Source organism: Gambusia affinis, linkage group LG06, assembly GCF_019740435.1.
Source record: "Gambusia affinis linkage group LG06, SWU_Gaff_1.0, whole genome shotgun sequence".
Classification (NCBI taxonomy): Eukaryota; Metazoa; Chordata; class Actinopteri; order Cyprinodontiformes; family Poeciliidae; genus Gambusia; species Gambusia affinis.
The window spans coordinates 818,170-840,714 of record NC_057873.1 but is presented as its reverse complement, the minus strand read 5'-3'; the positions used below and the strand labels follow the sequence as shown (position 1 = coordinate 840,714).

Below are 22,545 nucleotides of genomic sequence, written 5' to 3'. Positions count from 1 at the left end.
CATTATTGTGAATTAACTATTTTACTAATGTTATCAAATTTACAGTATTAATACTGATGTGTGTTCTGATGTCTCCTCTTCAAGACAAACCGACGTATGAAATGGATCAGATCAATCCAGACTGAATCTGGGTCACTGCGAGGTCAACGCCACAACATGGGACCGACATGAGGGTCAATTAAAGAGGCGATGCAGCGAAACCACGATGGATCAACAAGTTACAGAGACTGTTGTCATGACAACACAGTGGAGGCTGGAGAAGAGGAGGAAACCCCAGGAGAAGAGCTCAGCAAGGCTGCAGAGGAACAGGAACCATTTGTGTTGAAATAAATGTGTTCAGTTGGAAGTGGCTGTTTTCTCTCATTTAATCATTTAATGTGCTAAAAATTCATCAAACTTTTGATTCAAGATCTTCAAGTTGCTGTAAACAGGTGATGAAATGAATCACATTTCAAGTAAAAATTTGATATTTAAAATATTTCAGGTAATAAACATAATTAAATATTATATTTTAAATAAAAATTTATGTGATTAAAGTAAACAATTATATAATCAGACATTTTGCAGTAAACATTTAATTTAACAATCAAACCAGATGAAAGAGCCCATCTTTAAACATTTAATGTGTAATTAAACGTTTCAGGTTAATAAAGGTAAATATTATGAAATAGATCAAACTTTAAGGAAATATTTGTTGTATTTATTTCAGGTAAGAAGTGAACATGGAATGAAATAGATCCTAGAATTTTGTGTAAATGAACATTACAGCTAACAAATGTGATGATCATCTGAGGTAAAACATTTTATTAACTTTTTATATACATATATGTTTTTAATATAAAATTAGTTAAATAAAAAAGGGGTCAAATGTAATAAAGATGGGTGATGAGTTAGATGCTTCATCTACAGACCAGCAGAACAATTTAACTCTGATGTGACGAGGCCTTCAGATTCTCACAGAATACAAGAACCCCAATACCAGCCCCGCTTCTTCTGATGTCTCCTTCCTCAACACACTTTACAACTTCTATGCTCGTTTTGAGAGAGGGAATACCACAATGCAACCAAAGCAGCCACCATCCCAGGCCAACAGCCACTGACTTTCCTCCCCACTAATGTAACGTAACCTGAGCAGGATTAAATCCCATAAGGCTGCGGGTCCTGATGACATTCCTGGACGTGTCCTCAGTGCTGACGGACATCTTCAACCTGTCCCTGCTCTGCGTTGTACCGACCTGCTTCAAGTCTACCTCCATCGTTCCAATCCCCAAGAATCCCAACCCAACCAGACTCAATGACTACCGCCCAGTAGCCCTTACCCCCATCATTACCAAGTGCTTTGAGCGGCTGATCCTAGCGCACCTCAGATCCTGTCCCCCCCCATACTAGACCCCCACCAATTTGCATACAGGCAGAACAGGAGCACAGAGGATGCAGTCTCCATAGCGCTGCACTCTGTCCTTTCTCACCTGGACAACAAGAACACTTACACCAGACTGCTGTTCTTAGATTTTAGTTCAACATTCAACACTGTCATCCCACCACAACTCATTACCAAACTCACAGACCTCGGCATCAGTTCACTCATGTGCCACTGGTTGCTCGACATCCTGACCAGTCGACCTCATCATGTCCGGCTGGACAACCACTTCTCATCCACCATCATCATAAACACCGGAGTGCCACTAGGCTGTGTGACGAGTCCCTTCCTCTACTCCCTCTTCACCTACGACTGCAGACCTGTCCACGGCTCGAACGCCATCATCAAGTTTGCAGACGACACCACGGTGTTCGGCCTCATCAGAGATAATGATGAGGCCGTTTACAGGGAGGAGTTAGACCGTCTGGCTGAGTGGTGGGACAAAAACAACCTGCAGCTGAACCCCGAGAAGACCAAGGAGCTTATCATGGACTTCAGGAGGAACGCTGACCTACATCCACCCATCCACACTAAGGGGACAGTGGTGGAGTGTGTGGACACCTTTAAGTTCCTGGGAGTCCACATCTCCAAGGACCTGACCTGGACGACCAGCTGCTCTAAACTCATCAAGAAAGTGCATCAGCGCCTCTTCTTCATGAGGACCCTGAGGAAGAACCACCTGTCCTCAGAGATCCTCATGAACTTCTGCACCATTGAGAGCATCCTCACCAACTGTATTACAGCTTGGTACAGGACCTGCTCTGTCTCCGACCGGAAGGCGCTGCAGAGGGTGGAGAAAACTGCCCAGTACATCACCGGGGCACCGACTAGGGCACCGCTGCCTGGCATCAAGGACGTCTACAGGAAGCGAGTTTGAAAAGGGCCGGGAAATCACAAAGGACTTCAGTCACCCAGCACACACACTGTTTCCCTCCTGCCCTCTGGGAGGCGCTACAGAACCACACGGACCAGAACCACACGGACCAGAACCACCAGGACCAGAACAGCTTCTTTCCCACAGCTGTCACGCTTTTGAACGTCTCCTGACATAAAACATAAACTATAAGGACTGAACTCCTCTATCCTCTCATACAACAATAACACATGGACTATCCTCACACACACACACACACACACACACACACACACACACTCTTCGTGGCTATAAACACACTAACCCCTGCACCCCCCCGTTTTAACCCACCACCTCCACTGGCCTCCATCCTTACACCGTCTGTGTTGCTTTATGTTTTGACATTTATTTTATCACGACTCTTTATGGACGTTTGTTTTCTTCTCCTCATCGAGTCCCAATAAATGTTGGCATTTCTATCTACTGTAGAAGCAGCGCCCCCTACAGGCCCCCGACTGTTGTTGTCTTTTCTAGACTGACAAGAAATCTCATGGTGCTTCTTATGACAATAAAGGCAATTGGATTTGTCTGTGTGGTTCTGGTGTGGTTCTGATGTGGTTCTGGTTTGGTTCTGGAGTGGTTCTGGTGTAGTTCTGGAGTGGTTCTGATGTGGTTCTGGTGTAGTTCTGGTGTAGTTCTGATGTGGTTCTGGTGTGGTTCTGACGTGGTTCTGATGTGGTTCTGATGTGGTTCTGATGTGGTTCTGATGTGGTTCTGGTGTGGTTCTGACGTGGTTCTGATGTGGTTCTGACGTGGTTCTGGCGTGGTTCTGGAGTGGTTCTGATGTGGTTCTGATGTGGTTCTGGTTTGGTTCTGAGGTGGTTCTGATGTGGTTCTGGTGTGGTTCTGGTGTGGTTCTGATGTGGTTCTGGTGTGGTTCTGGTGTAGTTCTGGTGTGGTTCTGGTGTGGTTCTGGTGTGGTTCTGGTGTGGTTCTGATGTAGTTCTGGTGTGGTTGTGGTGTGGTTCTGGTGTGGTTCTGGTGTGGTTCTGGTGTGGTTCTGATGTGGTTCTGGTGTGGTTCTGGTGTGGTTCTGATGTGGTTCTGGTGTGGTTCTGGTGTGGTTCTGATGTGGTTCTGGTGTGGTTCTGGTGTAGTTCTGATGTGGTTCTGATGTGGTTCTGGTGTGGTTCTGATGTGGTTCTGGTTTGGTTCTGGAGTGGTTCTGGTGTAGTTCTGGAGTGGTTCTGATGTGGTTCTGGTGTAGTTCTGATGTGGTTCTGGTGTGGTTCTGACGTGGTTCTGATGTGGTTCTGATGTGGTTCTGATGTGGTTCTGATGTGGTTCTGGTGTGGTTCTGACGTGGTTCTGATGTGGTTCTGACGTGGTTCTGGTGTGGTTCTGGAGTGGTTCTGATGTGGTTCTGGTTTGGTTCTGAGGTGGTTCTGATGTGGTTCTGGTGTGGTTCTGGTGTGGTTCTGATGTGGTTCTGGTGTGGTTCTGGTGTAGTTCTGGTGTGGTTCTGGTGTGGTTCTGGTGTGGTTCTGGTGTGGTTCTGGTGTGGTTCTGATGTAGTTCTGGTGTGGTTCTGGTGTGGTTCTGGTGTGGTTCTGGTGTGGTTCTGATGTGGTTCTGGTGTGGTTCTGGTGTGGTTCTGATGTGGTTCTGGTGTGGTTCTGGTGTGGTTCTGATGTGGTTCTGGTGTGGTTCTGGTGTAGTTCTGATGTGGTTCTGATGTGGTTCTGGTGTGGTTCTGATGTGGTTCTGGTGTGGTTCTGGTGTGGTTCTGGTGTGGTTCTGGTGTAGTTCTGATGTGGTTCTGATGTGGTTCTGGTGTGGTTCTGATGTGGTTCTGGAGTGGTTCTGGTGTGGTTCTGGTGTAGTTCTGGTGTGGTTCTGATGTGGTTCTGGTGTGGTTCTGGTGTAGTTCTGGTGTGGTTCTGATGTGGTTCTGGTGTGGTTCTGGTGTGGTTCTGGTGTGGTTCTGGTGTGGTTCTGGTGTAGTTCTGGTGTGGTTCTGATGTGGTTCTGGTGTGGTTCTGGTGTGGTTCTGGTGTGGTTCTGATGTGGTTCTGGTGTGGTTCTGATGTAGTTCTGGTGTGGTTCTGATGTGGTTCTGATGTGGTTCTGGTGTGGTTCTGGTGTAGTTCTGATGTGGTTCTGATGTGGTTCTGGTGTGGTTCTGATGTGGTTCTGGTGTGGTTCTGGTGTGGTTCTGATGTGGTTCTGGTGTGGTTCTGGTGTAGTTCTGGTGTGGTTCTGATGTGGTTCTGGTGTGGTTCTGGTGTAGTTCTGGTGTGGTTCTGATTTGGTTCTGGTGTGGTTCTGGTGTGGTTCTGATGTGGTTCTGGTGTGGTTCTGGTGTAGTTCTGGTGTGGTTCTGATGTGGTTCTGGTGTGGTTCTGGTGTGGTTCTGATGTGGTTCTGGTGTGGTTCTGATGTGGTTCTGGTGTAGTTCTGGTTTGGTTCTGGAGTGGTTCTGGTGTAGTTCTGATGTGGTTCTGATGTGGTTCTGATGTAGTTCTGGTGTGATTCTGATGTGGTTCTGGTGTAGTTCTGATGTAGTTCTGGTGTAGTTCTGATGTGGTTCTGATGTGGTTCTGATGTAGTTCTGGTTTGGTTCTGGAGTGGTTCTGGTGTAGTTCTGGTTTGGTTCTGGAGTGGTTCTGATGTGGTTCTGGTGTGGTTCTGGTGTAGTTCTGGTTTGGTTCTGATGTGGTTCTGATGTGGTTCTGGAGTGGTTCTGATGTGGTTCTGGTTTGGTTCTGGTGTAGTTCTGGTTTGGTTCTGGTGTAGTTCTGACGTGGTTCTGGTGTGGTTCTGATGTGGTTCTGGTGTGGTTCTGGAGTGGTTCTGATGTGGTTCTGGTGTAGTTCTGGTGTGGTTCTGATGTGGTTCTGACGTGGTTCTGATGTGGTTCTGGTGTGGTTCTGGAGTGGTTCTGATGTGGTTCTGGTGTGGTTCTGGAGTGGTTCTGATGTGGTTCTGGTGTGGTTCTGGAGTGGTTCTGATGTGGTTCTGGTGTGGTTCTGGTGTAGTTCTGGTGTGGTTCTGGTGTGGTTCTGATGTGGTTCTGGTGTAGTTCTGATGTGGTTCTGATGTGGTTCTGGTGTGGTTCTGGTGTAGTTCTGATGTGGTTCTGATGTGGTTCTGGTGTAGTTCTGGTGTGGTTCTGATGTAGTTCTGATGTGGTTTTGGTGTAGTTCTGGTTTGGTTCTGACGTGGTTCTGATGTAGTTCTGGTGTGGTTCTGGAGTGGTTCTGATGTGGTTCTGGTGTGGTTCTGGTTTGGTTCTGGTGTAGTTCTGGTTTGGTTCTGGTGTAGTTCTGACGTGGTTCTGGTGTGGTTCTGATGTGGTTCTGGTGTGGTTCTGGTGTGGTTCTGGTGTAGTTCTGGTGTAGTTCTGGTGTGGTTCTGATGTGGTTCTGGAGTAGTTCTGGTGTGGTTCTGATGTGGTTCTGATGTGGTTCTGATGTAGTTCTGGTGTGGTTCTGGAGTGGTTCTGATGTGGTTCTGATGTAGTTCTGATGTGGTTCTGGTGTAGTTCTGGTGTGGTTCTGATGTGGTTCTGGTGTAGTTCTGGTGTGGTTCTGGTGTGGTTCTGGTGTGGTTCTGATGTGGTTCTGGAGTGGTTCTGATGTGGTTCTGGTGTAGTTCTGGTGTGGTTCTGATGTGGTTCTGGAGTAGTTCTGGTGTGGTTCTGATGTGGTTCTGATGTGGTTCTGGTGTGGTTCTGGTGTAGTTCTGATGTGGTTCTGATGTGGTTCTGATGTGGTTCTGATGTGGTTCTGATGTGGTTCTGGAGTGGTTCTGATGTGGTTCTGGAGTAGTTCTGGTGTGGTTCTGATGTGGTTCTGATGTAGTTCTTGTGTGGTTCTGGAGTGGTTCTGATGTGGTTCTGGTGTAGTTCTGGTGTGGTTCTGATGTGGTTCTGGTGTAGTTCTGGTGTGGTTCTGATGTGGTTCTGACGTGGTTCTGGTGTAGTTCTGGTTTGGTTCTGGAGTGGTTCTGATGTGGTTCTGGTGTAGTTCTGGTTTGGTTCTGGTGTAGTTCTGACGTGGTTCTGGTGTGGTTCTGATGTGGTTCTGGTGTGGTTCTGATGTGGTTCTGGTGTGGTTCTGGTGTGGTTCTGGTGTAGTTCTGGTGTAGTTCTGGTGTGGTTCTGATGTGGTTCTGGAGTAGTTCTGGTGTGGTTCTGATGTGGTTCTGATGTAGTTCTTGTGTGGTTCTGGAGTGGTTCTGATGTGGTTCTGGTGTAGTTCTGGTTTGGTTCTGGTGTGGTTCTGACGTGGTTCTGGTGTAGTTCTGGTTTGGTTCTGGTGTAGTTCTGACGTGGTTCTGGTGTGGTTCTGATGTGGTTCTGGTGTGGTTCTGATGTGGTTCTGGTGTGGTTCTGGTGTGGTTCTGGTGTAGTTCTGGTGTAGTTCTGGTGTGGTTCTGATGTGGTTCTGGAGTAGTTCTGGTGTGGTTCTGATGTGGTTCTGATGTAGTTCTTGTGTGGTTCTGGAGTGGTTCTGATGTGGTTCTGGTGTAGTTCTGGTGTGGTTCTGATGTGGTTCTGGTGTAGTTCTGGTGTGGTTCTGGAGTGGTTCTGATGTGGTTCTGGTGTAGTTCTGGTTTGGTTCTGGTGTGGTTCTGATGTGGTTCTGATGTGGTTCTGGTGTGGTTCTGGTGTAGTTCTGATGTGGTTCTGATGTGGTTCTGGTGTGGTTCTGGTGTAGTTCTGATGTGGTTCTGATGTGGTTCTGATGTGGTTCTGATGTGGTTCTGATGTGGTTCTGGAGTAGTTCTGGTGTGGTTCTGATGTGGTTCTGATGTAGTTCTGGTGTGGTTCTGATGTGGTTCTGGAGTAGTTCTGGTGTGGTTCTGATGTGGTTCTGATGTAGTTCTTGTGTGGTTCTGGAGTGGTTCTGATGTGGTTCTGGTGTAGTTCTGGTGTGGTTCTGATGTGGTTCTGGTGTAGTTCTGGTGTGGTTCTGGAGTGGTTCTGATGTGGTTCTGGTGTAGTTCTGGTTTGGTTCTGGTGTGGTTCTGATGTGGTTCTGATGTAGTTCTGGTGTGGTTCTGGTGTAGTTCTGATGTGGTTCTGATGTGGTTCTGGTGTGGTTCTGGTGTAGTTCTGATGTGGTTCTGATGTGGTTCTGACGTGGTTCTGGTGTGGTTCTGATGTGGTTCTGATGTGGTTCTGGTGTGGTTCTGGTGTAGTTCTGGTGTGGTTCTGGTGTGGTTCTGGTGTGGTTCTGATGTGGTTCTGGTGTGGTTCTGATGTGGTTCTGGTGTGGTTCTGGTGTGGTTCTGGTGTGGTTCTGTTGTGGTTCTGGTGTGGTTCTGATGTGGTTCTGGTGTGGTTCTGATGTGGTTCTGGTGTGGTTCTGATGTGGTTCTGGTGTAGTTCTGATGTGGTTCTGATGTGGTTCTGGTGTGGTTCTGATGTGGTTCTGATGTGGTTCTGGTGTGGTTCTGACGTGGTTCTGACGTGGTTCTGATGTGGTTCTGGTGTGGTTCTGGTGTGGTTCTGGTGTGGTTCTGATGTGGTTCTGATGTGGTTCTGATGTGGTTCTGGTGTGGTTCTGATGTGGTTCTGGTGTGGTTCTGGTGTGGTTCTGATGTGGTTCTGATGTGGTTCTGGTGTGGTTCTGATGTGGTTCTGGTGTGGTTCTGGTGTGGTTCTGATGTGGTTCTGGTGTGGTTCTGATGTGGTTCTGACGTGGTTCTGATGTGGTTCTGGTGTGGTTCTGGTGTGGTTCTGGTGTAGTTCTGGTGTGGTTCTGGTGTGGTTCTGGTGTGGTTCTGATGTGGTTGTGGTGTGGTTCTGGTGTGGTTCTGGTGTGGTTCTGGTGTGGTTCTGGTGTGGTTCTGATGTGGTTCTGATGTGGTTCTGATGTGGTTCTGATGTGGTTCTGATGTGGTTCTGATGTGGTTCTTGTGTGGTTCTGATGTGGTTCTTATGTGGTTCTGGTGTAGTTCTGGTGTAGTTCTGGTGTGGTTCTGATGTGGTTCTTGTGTGGTTCTGATGTGGTTCTGATGTGGTTCTGATGTGGTTCTGATGTGGTTCTGGTGTCATTCTGATGTGGTTCTGATGTGGTTCTTGTGTGGTTCTGATGTGGTTCTTGTGTGGTTCTGATGTGGTTCTGATGTGGCTCTGATGTGGTTCTGGTGTAGTTCTGGTGTGGTTCTCATGTGGTTCTGGTGTGGTTCTGATGTGGTTCTGATGTGGTTCTGGTGTGGTTCTGATGTGGTTCTTGTGTGGTTCTGATGTGGTTCTGATGTGGTTCTGATGTGGTTCTGGTGTGGTTCTGGTGTGGTTCTGGAGGTACTTCTTGTGACATACTGTGCAGCTTCCTCCGTTCCTGCAGGGGGTGCTGTCACACTCATTGGTCTCGATCTCGCAGTTGATGCCGGAGTAGCCGGGTCGGCAGCTGCAGGTGTAGCTGCCTTCGCCGGTGTTGGTGCAGGACGCTTGGTTCTGGCACGGCCGGTGGTTGGTGCAGTAGTTCAGGTCTGGAGCCGAGAAAGGAAGGAAGGGAGAAATTAACAAAATGATACATGAGAAGCTGTAGAAGCTAAAACAACTGGATCCTGCTGGATATGACGGGTTCTAGTTCCAGTTCTAAGACAGTTACTGAAAAAGTAATGGAACATGATATAGTTACTTAATAAATAGGATTACATCAAAAGGGGATATTGATAAATATTCCATCTGGGCTGAAGTTGATATTAGTGTGGTTATGGCTAGCTGGACAGTCGCCTAGCACTAGGTGGTTAACTCTATTGCGTCATCACCTCTAGCGTACTGGTCACCTGTAGCGCATCAGTCACCTCTAGTGCGTCTGTTGCTTAGTGCGTCGGTCACCTCTAGTGCGTCGGTCACCTCTCGCGCATTGGTCACCTCTAGTGCGTCGGTCACCTCTAGTGCTTCGGTCGACTAGTGCTTCTGTTGCTTAGTGCGTCGGTCACCTCTATTACGTCGGTCACTTGTAGTGCATCAGTCACCTTTAGCGTGTCAGTCGCCTCCACAGCATCAGTCACTAGAGGCATTGGTCGGCCATCTCGCCGGTCGCCTCTAGCGCATTGGTCATCTCTATTGTGTCTGTCGCCTAGCGCATCACTCGCCTCTAGCTCGTCAGTCACTTCTTGCGCATCGGTCACCTCTAGTGCGTCAGTCACCTAGCTCGTCGGTCACCTAGCTCGTCAGTCACCTAGCTGGTCGGTCGCCTCTATTGCGTCTGTCGCCTATCGTGTCACTCGCCTCTAGCACGTCGGTCACTAGAGGCGTTGGTTGCCCAGTGAGTTGGTCACCTCTAGCTCGTTGTTCACCTCTAGCTCGTCGGTCACCTAGCTCGTCGGTCACCTCTATTGCGTCTGTCTCCTAGCGTGTCACTGGCCTCTAGCCCGTCGGTCACTTCTTGCACGTCGCTCACCTCTAGCGCGTCGGTCACTAGACGGGTTGGTCGCCTAGCGAGTCGGTCGCCTAGCTTGTCGGAGGCATCTCGGAATTTCACCTCGGTGCAGATCACATGCACCAGCTTTCACTCAAACTGGACTATTTCTAAGGTGTTCTAGCAGAGAAGCTTCACCTTTCTTAGGATTTATATATATTCCCCTGAGAGGAATAGTTTTTCTTTGGAGAATTCTTCGTCATGGTAGGCATCAAGTTTAAAAGCCACTGCGTTAGCTCAGCTTGTGTAAGCTCAATGTGAAGCACAAAAATAACCTGTAGTGGTGCTTTCAGAGGTGTGCGATCAGATTGCAGTGAGAATTATATTTTTGTGAACAAAGATTATGAGCGGTGTGTGCGTTTCCATCTCAACATGCCAACCCGTGGAGGAGCCGTCGACCTCGTCTTGTAGTCATGCAGCGTTTCCCCTCATTTTTTTCTGCCGCCACAATTGTCCTGTCTGCATCAAATGTCGTTTCTATTCCAGTCAGGCAGACTTGTTACTGTTTGTTATACGCCAAAACTCATAATTACTTTAAAAAGTTTACATCTTTTGTTATCTTCTCACCCATGGAGGTCGCCATTTTTTCACCTGATTGGTTGATGATGCAGTTTGGTCCATTATGTACTGGAATCTACAGCGTAAACACAGGAAGGCTAACTTTACCTGAGTAGTTGTTTATCATATTGCGTTTGACTGGTGTAATTTTCGATACACTGTTGGCTGTAATGTATAGAGAAACAGTGAGGAGAGTCTGGATTGTTCCCATATGGAAAAAAGAAGAGTCCAGTGAGAGAGAGCCGGAGCCAAACACAAGTACCGAAGGATGTACTTTTGTGCCCTCAACATTTCTCTTCATTTGTACAAACAAAATTGATGAAGCCTCTAACAGGTGATCAAGGTCAGCCCAAGGTATAAGCAAACTAAGCAGCCCCTTAGAACTGTTTTTTTTTTAGTAATGATTTTTACGTGATTATATTAACATAACCAGAATTTCAACATAAGGTTTTGATTTATTTTATTTATTTTTTTTGCCATAAAGTATATTTGATAATGTAAGTATAAATCTTTCTTATATGGACAAAAAGAAAAGCAAACAGCTCTTGGGGGCCCCTGGCAGCCGCAGTTGGCCACCCTTCACCGGTAATATGAGCTGCTGTGCAGTGAGCATCCAAACACGGGTGGAGGGTAAGTTATCAAAACAATGTCGCAAAAAAGGACTTATCCTTCAGGGAGAGAAACAAGAAAGACAAGGAGTAAAGAGGAATAAAGAACAAGATAAAGGTTTGTTTTCATGCCTCTTGGTAATGTAAATGTTTATCAGCAAGATTTGTGCTAGTAGAAAATTTGCTTGATAGCGACCGTGAACGTTTCAATTCAAAGGCCAAATATTTATGCCAGAATGTTTGAATTTGTGTGAAACTGAGTTTTAAGCAAAATGTTTTCACATCAGGCTACATGGCTACTGCATTAACATATCAGATTGGTAATCTGGCTGATTACTGATCTTTAAAAAGACTGACCTCCAGATTTTGATTTTGTCTGAGATGTTGCTATAGTTGGCAATAGTGGGTTGACTACAACCCACTATCAAGAGTGTTGGCAACAGCAGGGACACGATTATTAATTGTAAACATTCAGACCTGACCTGTTTGTCTGTCAGTCTGTCAAACCTCACTGCAGAGCACAAGAGGACGGAAACTGATTTATAAACCTTCGTTAAGCAAGATAAGATCAGATTCACATGTAAGGATCGGCTGACATCGATCCCCCAAAATTAAGGAAATTGTCACAGATAAATGTATCCTATATGATACGTACACATAGGATATAAAATAAACAGCTCTGTCAGAGATATAATAGGTTTAGCAGGTGTGTGAATGACCTAATCATCTGACTGTTGATTGCAGCCAGTCCATATTATTAACAGGAATAGAGGGCCCCAGAACCATGAAGGCTTGGGCCTGCAGGCGATCATTACCTTCACAAGCTAAAACCAAATGGCGTGTCAACAGTTTTTATTCACAAAGCACCTATACCCAGCTGCCGGTGGCAGAAACATCAGACGGACGGCGCTGAAAGCTCTTTGAAATCTAATGGAGCTAATGCTAATGCTACGAGTACTGAATGTGGAGCCAATGACCGACACCACTGTTCCAGATTAACTGGTGGCTAAATTAACTGGTTGAAACCTCTGCGCACCGCAGATGTTTCTAAATTGCTGAAAAAACATGCTACTTGTGTGACAAAAGAGTTTGCAAAACTTCACTATAAATCACATTTGAAGCAAATATGTTTAATGTTGCAGGTGAAAATTATGTTTCAAAACAAGTTTCTACAGAGCAGCGTTCAGTTTGCTACGTAAACACCGCACTGGGTCAGAACCAGAACAATGAGTAACAGGACAATCCCATTCAGGTTCACCAGAATAAATTAATTTCATCTCATGAAATGAACATGAACAGCCTCAATAAGTGGAAGGTTTCTGCCTTTTGTAACCAGCTCTGATCAGAAAAACAATGAAATTGACTCTCTAGTTCCTGTAATGTGATTTATAACCATTCTAGCCCAGTGTGTGTTTCTGGATCAGATCCTGCAAGGAGACCGAACTGTTTCTGAACTTTCTTTTTTAGCTACAAACAATGAGGTTGGTGTTATCATATTTAATAAAATTTAAATCCCATACTTGATGGTGTTGCTTGTGGTGTTTAAAATAGAGAGGAATATCAAGCAATGTCGAGAAGTTATACTGCAATAAAATCTCATCTAAATGATATCAAGTTAACAGCCAATGTTGTAGTTGGTGGTGATATCCAAATTGATGAGCCAAAATAATAATAATAAACGTTCCTACATTACTGTCAGTTACCAACAGATTATGATCCATATCTACAGGATTAGTCTGTGTTCTCTACTGGGAACCAGTTTGCAGGCTGGAAATAAACTTAAAAACAAAACGAGCCGCAGTAAGATTAACTAGTGACGGTCAAACGGGTCCTCAACGCAGATGTTTGTAAAAAATTAGGTGGCCGTGTCGTTTCCTGATCAAAACGCAACAAACGTAAATAAACATCCATCCATCCATCTTCTTCCGCTTATCCGGGGTCGGGTCGTGGGGTCAGCAGCTTCAGAAGGGAGGCCCAGTCTTCCCTCTCCAGTCACTTCTTCCAGCTCCTCCGGAGGAATCCCAAGGCGTTCCCAGGCCAGCCGAGAGACACAGTCCCTCCAGCGTGTCCTGGGTTTCCCAAGGGTCTCCTCCCGGTGGGACGTGCCTGGAACACCTCACCAGAGAGGCATCCAGGAGGCATCCTGACCAGATGCCCGAGCCACCTCAACTGGCCCCTCTCGACGTGAAGGAGCAGCAGCTCTACTCTGAGTCCCTCCTGGATGACTAAGCTTCTCTCTCTAAGGGAGAGCCCAGCCACCCTACGGAGAAAACCCATTTCGACCGCTTGTATCCGCGATCTCATTCTTTCGGTCATGACCCAAAGCTCATGACCATAGATGAGGGTGGGAACGTAGATCGACCAGTAAATCGAGAGCTTCGCTTTTTGGCTCAGCTCTCTCTTCACCACGACAGACCGGTACAGCGCCCGCTTGACGGCAGACGCTGCACCAATCCGCCTGTCGATCTCCCGCTCCCTTCTTCCCCCATTCGTGAACAAGATCCTGAGATACTTGAACTCCTCCACTTGGGGCAGGACACCCCCCCTGACCCGGAGAAGGCACTCTACCCTTTTCCGGCTCAAGACCATGGCCTCGGATTTGGAGGCACTGATCGCTTCACACTCGGCTGAGAACCGCTCCAGCGAGAGCTGCAGATCACGACCTGATGAAGCCAAAAGGATCACATCATCCGTAAAAAGCAGAGATTTGATCCTAAGGCCACCAAAACGGATCCCCTCAACACCTTGGCTGGTCCAGAGATTCTGTCCATAAAAGTAATGAACAGAATCAGTGACAAAGGGCAGCCCTGGCGGAGTCCAACTCTCACCGGAAACGAGCCAGACTTACTGCCGGCAATGTGGACCAGACTCTGACACCGGTCCTACAGGGACCTGACAGCCCGTATCAAGGAGCCCGGTACCCCATACTCCTGGAGAACCCCCCACAGGGCTCCCCGAGGGACACGGTCGAACGCCTTCTCCAAGTCCACAAAACACATGTAGACTGGTTGGGCGAAATCCCAGAACCCTCCAGGACCTGCTGAGGGTGTAGAGCTGGTCCAGTGTTCCACGACCAGAACCAGAACCACACTGCTCTTCCTGAATCCGAGGTTCAACAATCCGACGGACCCTCTTCTCCAGAACCCCCGAATAGACCTTGCCTCAACTCACACTTAAAAGTGTGAGTTGAGGTCAGCATCACACCATCCCCACTGTAAACAGTGTTGGTGCTGCACTGATTCCCCCCCCCTCCGAGACGCCGGATGGTGGACCAGAATCGCCTCGAAGCCGTACGGAAGTCTTTCTCCATGGCCTCTCCAAACTCCTCCCATGCCCGAGTTTTTGCCTCAGCAACCACCCGAGCCGCTTCGCCCGCCGGTACCCATCAGCTGCTTCCGGAGTCCCACAGGCCAAAAAGGCCCGATAGGACTCCTTCTCCAGCCTGACGGCTTCCCTCACCGAAGGTGTCCACCAATGGGTTCGAGGGTTGCCGCCGCGACAGGCACTGACAAACTTGCGGCCACAGCTCAGATGAGCCGCCTCGACAATGGAGGCAGGTAACACGGTCCACTCAGACTCCATGTCCCCCACCTCCCCCGGAACGTGTTCGAAGTTCAGCCGGAGAAACGATGACAAAGTCGATCATCGAACTGCGGCCTACGGTGTCCTGGTGCCAAGTGCACATATGGACACCCTTATGCTTGAACATGGTGTTCGTTATGGACAATCCATGACGAACACAGAAGTCCAACAACAGAACACCACTTGAGTTCAGATCGGGGGGCCGTTCCTCCCAACCACGCCCCTCCAGGCCTCACTGTCATTGCCCATGTGAGCGTTGATGTCCCCCAGCAGAACAAGGGAGTCCCCAGGTGGAGCACTCTCCAGTACCCCCTCTAGGGACTCCAAAGAGGGTGGGTAATCTGAGCTGTCGTTCGGCCCGTAAGCACAAACAACAGTCAGGACCCGTCCCCCCACCCGTAGGCGGAGGGAGGCTACCCTCTCGTTCACCGGGGTAAACCCCAACGTACAGGCGCCGAGATGGGGAGCAACAAGTATGCCCACTCCTGCCCAGGGGGGGGCCCACGTTTCCTCTTCAGGCTTTATGGGTAAAAGCCCGGCCACCAGGCACTCACCATCAGGCCTGGCTCCAGAGTGGGGCCCCAGTCCGGGTGAGGGAACACATAGTCCAAAGTTTACATTTATCATTGGGGTCTTCAGGCTGCACTTTGTCTGGTCCCTCACCTGGACCTGTCTGCCTTAGTGACCCCACCAGGGGCATGAAGCCCCAGAAAGCAGAGCTCCCAGGATCATTGGGGCCTCAAACCCTCCACCACCATAAGGTGGCAGCACAAGGAGAAATAAATGGATTAAAAAATGTATCTTTCTCTATGATCTCTTCAAAACTATAATAATTCTTTCTATGTGAAGGAACATTGAAGAATATATTGAAATATCACTAAAATGTACCTCACTTCACCTGAAAAACCCAAATAAATCGGTCCCAGCTGTACTTAGCTCCATAGATAAATTTGGTGCTCTTTCAGGCTATAAGGTTAATTTAGGCACATCTGTCGCTTCTCCTTTCATTATTCCTCAAGATATGGAGCTACAACCTATTTTTCATACATCTAAAAGAGGTTTCAAGTACTTGGGCATCTTTATTACCCCTGATCTGAAAGACTTGTTCTCATCAAACTACTCCCCCCTAGTTCAGAACATTAAGAACGATCTGTTGAAATGGTCTACTTTACCTATATCACTTTTCGGTAGGGTTAATACAATAAAAATGAATATTCTCCCTCGCTTAAACTACCTTTTTCAAAACCTTCCTTGCTACTTGTCCTTTACATTTTTTAAATTCCTTAATTCTCATATTTCTCGTTTTATTTGGAACAATAAGCATCAATGAATTAGGTTCTCCACTCTTACTAAACCCAAGCAGTTAGGAGGTTTATCTTTACCCAACTTACAGTTTTACTACTGGTCTGCCCAGCTTAAAATTATGTCAGACTGGTTTTCTAGTAGAGACACCTGCTTATGGTGGAGCCTTGAATCTCTATCATGCTGTCCTAGAAAGTTAAGTTCTCTCCCTTTTATCAATAACTTAGATCAGTTGGATTCATTGAAGGAAAACATGATAGTTCATAGTACTTTGTTAGCTTGGCAAGACATAAGGAAATACTTGAATATTCCCCCCTTTATCTCAATTAGATCCCCCCTGACTTTAAACCCTGACCTACCAATTTCTATTAGAAGTATTGGCCTGTTGAACTGGTCCTGTTCTGGTCTGAATGATTTCTCTGATCTGTTGATTTCCGGTGCTATCAAATCGTTTAACCAAATCAGGGACAAGAGCAACATTCCTCAGAAAGATTTTTACAAATATCTCCAAATTCGGCATTTTATGGATTCATTATTTCGGTCCAATGCATTCCGTAGGGAACTGACAGACTTAGAAAATGTTCTGGTTTCCACTAATTCTCCCAAAGGTCTGATTTCCAAATTCTATGCATTGTTACTCAGCTCTGTACCATCAAGCTTTGACTCTGTGAAGCGGTTGTGGGAGCGTGATCTGGAGATGAAGTTCAGTCCTTTAGATTGGCTTAAGATTTGCAATGGGACCTTTCCTCAATGCACTTCTATTTCTATACAAGAACAGAATTTCAAACTTTTCTATAGATCTTACTATACCCCTTAATAACGAGGGAGATGCAGGTGATGGACAGCAGCCGTCAATCAGGATGGCTGGCAGGAATCACGAACAAGCAGCTAACGCTTTTTACAAGGTAAGAAGATCAACGTTCATTTACTTTCTAATGATAATGATGGATAAACAACAGAGGAAAGCCGTTGTGGTGGATGTGGCAATACCAAGTGACTGCAACATCAGGAAAAAGGAGCATGAGAAACTAGAGAAATACCAGGGCCTAAGGGAGGAACTGGAGAGGGCCTGGAAGGTGAAGACCACAGTGGTGCCTGTGGTCATCGGGACCCTCGGGGCAGTCACCCCCAAACTGGAACAGTGGCTACAACAGATCCCAGGAACAACATCAGACATCTCAGTCCAGAAATGTGCAGTCCTAGGCACAGCCAAGATACTGCGCAGAACCCTCAAGCTCCCAGGCCTCTGGTAGAGGACCCGAGCTAAGAGGAAGAAGAATCACCACCCGCGGTGGGTGAGAAGGGAATTTTATATATATATATATATATATATATATATATATATATATATATATATATATAAGTATATAGAGATATACAGATAAAAAAAGTGGCGGAAGTGCAGAGTTTAAGTGCCGAATTTGCGTTTCAAAGTGCGTTTCAAGGGGAAACGCTGTTTATGACACAGTGACATAAATCATGTGGTGTGAATTCAGGAGAAGTCGGTAATTTGATCAACTCGGTTTCTAAGCTAGCTTCTGTAAATCCCGCCGTCTATGAGCCCAACCAGGTCAGCTACGTTCACAGATAAATTAGCTCGACTCGAACAAGGAGAAGCCATGAATAAAAAAACTTTGGGAAACTTTCAGTCGCTCTGTTCAGCATTCCCGTCCCTCACGTCCATCAAGGCGCCTCGAATGATTGTGTGACGAAGCTGCAAAGGGTCAACAGAACCACCAACAGGTCCTGTGTGAAAATCTGTCCCTCTGTGTCGGGAGCACCAGACAGACGGATCTGATCATTTCCACGGCGCTTCTGATCGATTTCTCTGCAAAACAACTCATATAATCATGATTCATGTCAAGGTTTCAACATTCAGTTCAGTCAGCAGCTGTTTTAAAAATGGTAAAATACATAAATAAACGAGGTTTTCTGGTGCTGTTTTGTCTTATTCTAAACGCCAAGAGAATCGGCCTTTTTCCAACTTTTGTCAGCCTGACAAATAAAAGTCACCAAACAGTTTTCCAACACGTTGTGTCTTTATCATTTTCCATTGCTGATATACGAGGGAAGCTGCTTCCTGGAAAGATGAGAGTTTAGACTTTCTAGTAAATCCTGTTCTAAAGTAAAATATGACAAATTTCTGGATTAAGGACATTTATACTACATGCTGTCACACATAACAATGTTTGAGAATTTGGAAACAGTTGTTCTTTATTTGCCAAAGTTATGAGGAGGAAACATATTTTATCTGCCTGAAATAATCCGTTCCCCCTACAAAGTTATTTCATACGGATAAAATATTTGGTTCCCCATAACTCTGGCAAATAAAAAGCAAATATCTCAAATTTACAGGATGAGAGGAATAAAGGAGTTTGTAAAAAAATAATTAGCTCCCATATTATTGGGGGGGTGGGGGGGGTATTTCAGGCAGCTAAAATATACAATTCCCTCCTCATAACTTTGGCAACTAAAAAGCAAATGTTTCCAAACTTACATGATTTGTTGTTGATGATGAAAGGAATAAACAGTTAAAACTTGCAGGTAAATTCATTTGTTCTCATTTTATAAAGGGAAACAGATTATTTCTCTCCTCCTCATAACTTTGGCAAATAAAGAATAAAGAACAACAGTTTCCAAACATTGTTATGTGTGACAGCATGTAGGAAGCATGTAGAGTTGTTTTACCGAGAAATTGATCAGAAGCACCGTGGAAATGGTCAGAACCGTCGGAACCGTCAGATCCATCAGAACCGTCAGAACCATCAGAACCGTCAGAACCGTTGGATCTGTCGGAACCGTCTCTCCTGACAGAGGGACAGATTTTCTCACAGTCCAACCAGAGTTACGTCTCATTCGTTGTTTCATTATGAAGCTGAAAGCAGCAGCAGCTCTTCCTCTGTTTGGTCCTCATCATCCTCACATCTTGTGATTTCTATGTTCATTTAAAAGGACTTAAAGACGTTACCTATGGGGGGCGCTGTTGAGCAGCCATTGCAGTAGAACGTGGTGGTGGTAGCTCCTGCCAATTTCCTTTAAAATTCTTATTCAACTGTGTTTTCATAGTAAACCAAGTCTTTGTTATCTACTGCACTCTGGTCCTGTGTATATTTTTGCACCATGTGAGAATGTCAGGAAGGGGAAAGTCTCCTACTCAGATAAAGTCATGCTCACAGGCCTCGGCTCCTTTGGCACTAGAGCCGTGTCGTCACCGCTCCGACTCAGATGAACCCAGACGCCGATACCCTAAAGCTCGACCCGCTGTGTTCTTTGACAGGAGACATCGCCGGCATTATTAAGAAGGAACTTGGAGAGGTTCTTGGAGACGCGTTGCCATCCATTAAAGCCGAGGTACAAGCTGTGAAGACGCAGCTAGCAAGTTGCACTGGTGACGTTATCGATATGAAAGCTACTCTGGAGCAGCTTACGGCTAAAGTCACCATGTTGGAAGACAAGCTTGAGAACTTGGTCAAGATCAGGATCATCGGCGTGGAGGAGGGCGCTGGCTCCTGCTCACCTACCGCTGTGGCTGGGAAAGGAACCACTGGTGGACCGGTCTCATCGCTCTCCAACCCAAACCCAAACCAGGCGGACGACCTCCAGTAATGATGTGCAGCTTCATTACCACAGTGACTGTCTGGGAGGGCCAGAGGATTAAAGTCGGAGCCGGGACCATATCGATTCACACTGCCAAGGTTGGCCGGCCTCGGTCAGCCTTGAATCAGGTAAAGCGGCTACTTCCTGGCATGGAAGGGATCAGGTACGGACTGCGCATCAGTTACAGTTAAAGAAGTTACTGCATCTGAGGACGCAAAGCAATACGTTCAGACTTGGATTTCTGAGTGAGCCCTATTCGCTCTGAGCCCTGGTCATAGACTGTTTGGGTGAATATGTAGTTCTTAACTTTTAGTCAGAATTTAGGTTTATTTACATCACTTGGATATTAAAGATATTATATCACGTTCAGTTTAGAAATTAATAATGCTTTTAAGCATCTATACTGATGTTTATTGTGTAGTGTTTTTCTCCATCATATAAAGATTTTGTGGTTCTCAATTTTGTTGCAATAGAAATAATCTTAAAATAGCATCATAATGCACATACTGGTATAATTTGGAGGTTGGTGGGGGTTATTAGCCGTATATTTTCCCCTCCAGGAGGTCTTTTATGGCTTTAGTGTCCCTTATATGACAGTAGGCTGAGAGGAAAAGGGGGAAGACATGCGGCAAATGTCAGTCGGGAATCGAACCCGCGAGGACTGAAGGCCTCCAAACGTGGGTCGTGCTATCCCCTACGCCACCACAGCACGCCCTATTAGCCAGTTTATGTTAAAAACATGATGTGGTCCTTCATCAGGTCGTGATCTGCAGCTCTGGAGCAGTTCGCAGCCGAGTGTGAAGCGGCTGGGATGGCGATCAGTGCCTCCAAATCCGAGGCCATGGTCTTGACCCGGAGAAGGGTAGAGTGCCTTCTCCAGGTCAGGGGGGGTGTCCTGCCCCAAGTGGAGGAGTTCAAGTATCTCAGGATCTTGTTCACGAATGGGGGAAGAAGGGAGCGGGAGATCGACAGGCGGATTGGTGCAGCGTCTGCCGTCAAGCGGGCGTTGTACCGGTCTGTCGTGGTGAAGAGAGAGCTGAGCCAAAAGATGAAGCTCTTGATTTACCGGTCGATCTACGTTCCCACCCTCATCTATGGTCATGAGCTTTGGGTCATGACCGAAAGAACGAGATCATAGATACAAGCGGCCGAAATGGGTTTTCTCCGTAGGATGTCTGGGCTCTCCCTTAGAGAGAGAAGCTCAATCATCCAGGAGGGACTCAGAGTAGAGCCGCTGCTCCTTCACATCGAGAGGAGCCAGTTGAGGTGCATCTGGTCAGGATGCCTCCTGGATGCCTCCCTGGTGAGGAGTTCATGTCCCACCAGAGGAGGGGAAACCCAGGACACGCTGGAGGGACGATGTCTCTCTGCTGGCCTGGGAACGCCTTGAGATTCCTGGAGGAGCTGGAAGAAGAAACTGGGGAGGGAAGACTGGGCCTCTCTTCTGAAGCTACTACCCCCACGACCCGACCAGGATAAGCGGAAGAAGATGGATGGATGTTAAAAACACTTCTGTATCTGTTTGCTCTGTTTTATCTCCGTGTTCTCATTTTAGGGTGAATACCTGCCGTGTGTAACACTGCTGTCTCCATTGTTCTGTTTTTATATGGAGACAGTGGCGCAAAAGGTGGCTCTGCAGCGTTTGCAACGCATGGGGCGCTGCACTAGAGGGGCCAAACACAATGTGGGGAATTATTTTTCTTGTCAGCATTTTATGTACTTAACAGCTGTTTGTCCATGAAATGATCAATAACAGAGGATCATCACTGATTAGGATCCCCTCCCCTCACATACAGGTAGTTTGAGCAGCGGCCCTTCCAGAACCCGCTGAGGCACCTTTTTTTTTTCTTTTAAATTTGTCGTAACGCCTCGACAACAAGGAGCTAAAGATGGGGCAGAAAAAACTCCGGGGCACAAAACAGAAAACGGAAGAGGGGGAAGGATAAAGATGTTAGAGAGACGAAGAAAATCTTTTCAAAGTGGTTGAAAGACAGAAGGTAAGTAATGTCAGTGTATCAACAAGAGAGTTGTAAATATTCAGGTTAGCTTAACCCTTGTGTTATGTTTCGGGTCAATTTGACCCGTTTCGATTTTTGAGTTGACCAAAGTGCAGGTTATTCTTATTTTTTTTTCCATGAAATTTTGTGACTTTTCCTCATCTAGGGTCATGAACTTCTGAGTAAAATCTGGAGTCTTTGATGTGTTGAGGAGTGTCTGCACACAGTTTGTGTACAATGATGATGTTGCGGGTAATTTTGATCCAGACCTAAAGTAGCCGTTTAAATACAAAATAGACATGCCTCTTTGATGTGATTTGTTTTGATTGCCTCAGAATAGCTATTGAGAACCAGGTGTGTGTGGAGGAGGGACTTTCTCTTCCCTCTCCTTGTCACTTTTACATGCCCTTTCTTTGAGAGATGCATCCAAAATGAGCTCCAGAAGATTTACAGCTGAAGAAGCTTCATTGCAGATTTTGAATTGGGATAGCGATGTCGACGAAGAAATTTCAGAGACGGAAGATCCTTCAGAGCCAGAGGACAATGCCGTTGACGATCCAGATTGTCATTTTTCCCAAGATGAGGAGGATTCAGAGGACGATTCTTCATCAGATGAAAATCAAGAAACGCAACAATCCTCATCCACAAAGGGGACGTGGACATCTAAAGATGGTAAGATAAGATGGTCATCATCACCACACCAAAGCCAAGGCAGATTGTCATCTTCTAATGTCATCAAAATGACTCCTGGTCCAACAAGATTTGTCGTCACAAGAGTTAATGACATTGAATCAGCATTTCAGCTTTTCATATCCCCACCCATAGAGAAGATAATTCTTGAGATGACCAACTTGGAGAGGAGATGTGTCTTTCAAGAAAAATGGAAACCACTGGATCCAACTGACTTACATGCCTACATTGGAATTCTGGTGTTAGCTGGAGTATACAGGTCGAAGGGTGAAGCAACTGCAAGTTTGTGGAATGAAGAGAATGGAAGACCAATCTTCCGAGCAACAATGTCTTTGGAGACATTTCACATGATCTCTCGTAACATCCTTAGGACCCAAACAATCCAGTTCAGCTGAATCCCTTTCTTCCTCCTGAACAGGGTGAACAACACACACAGCTGCAGATGATGGTGTATTCCGTTCATAATAAGGCTTAATCAGATTCACATGGCACAAACGTG

General features: G+C 46.4%; 1 protein-coding gene across 1 annotated transcript in view; it reads right to left on the bottom strand.

Annotated features, from left to right (window-relative positions):
* The window catches only part of dlc (deltaC), a 272,983-nt gene that overhangs the window by 151,853 nt on the left and 98,585 nt on the right, over positions 1-22,545 (bottom strand). The window contains exon 6 of the mRNA XM_044119740.1: positions 8,605-8,774. Coding sequence (XP_043975675.1) covers positions 8,605-8,774 — 170 coding nt within the window. The remainder of the gene's footprint in view (positions 1-8,604; positions 8,775-22,545) is intronic.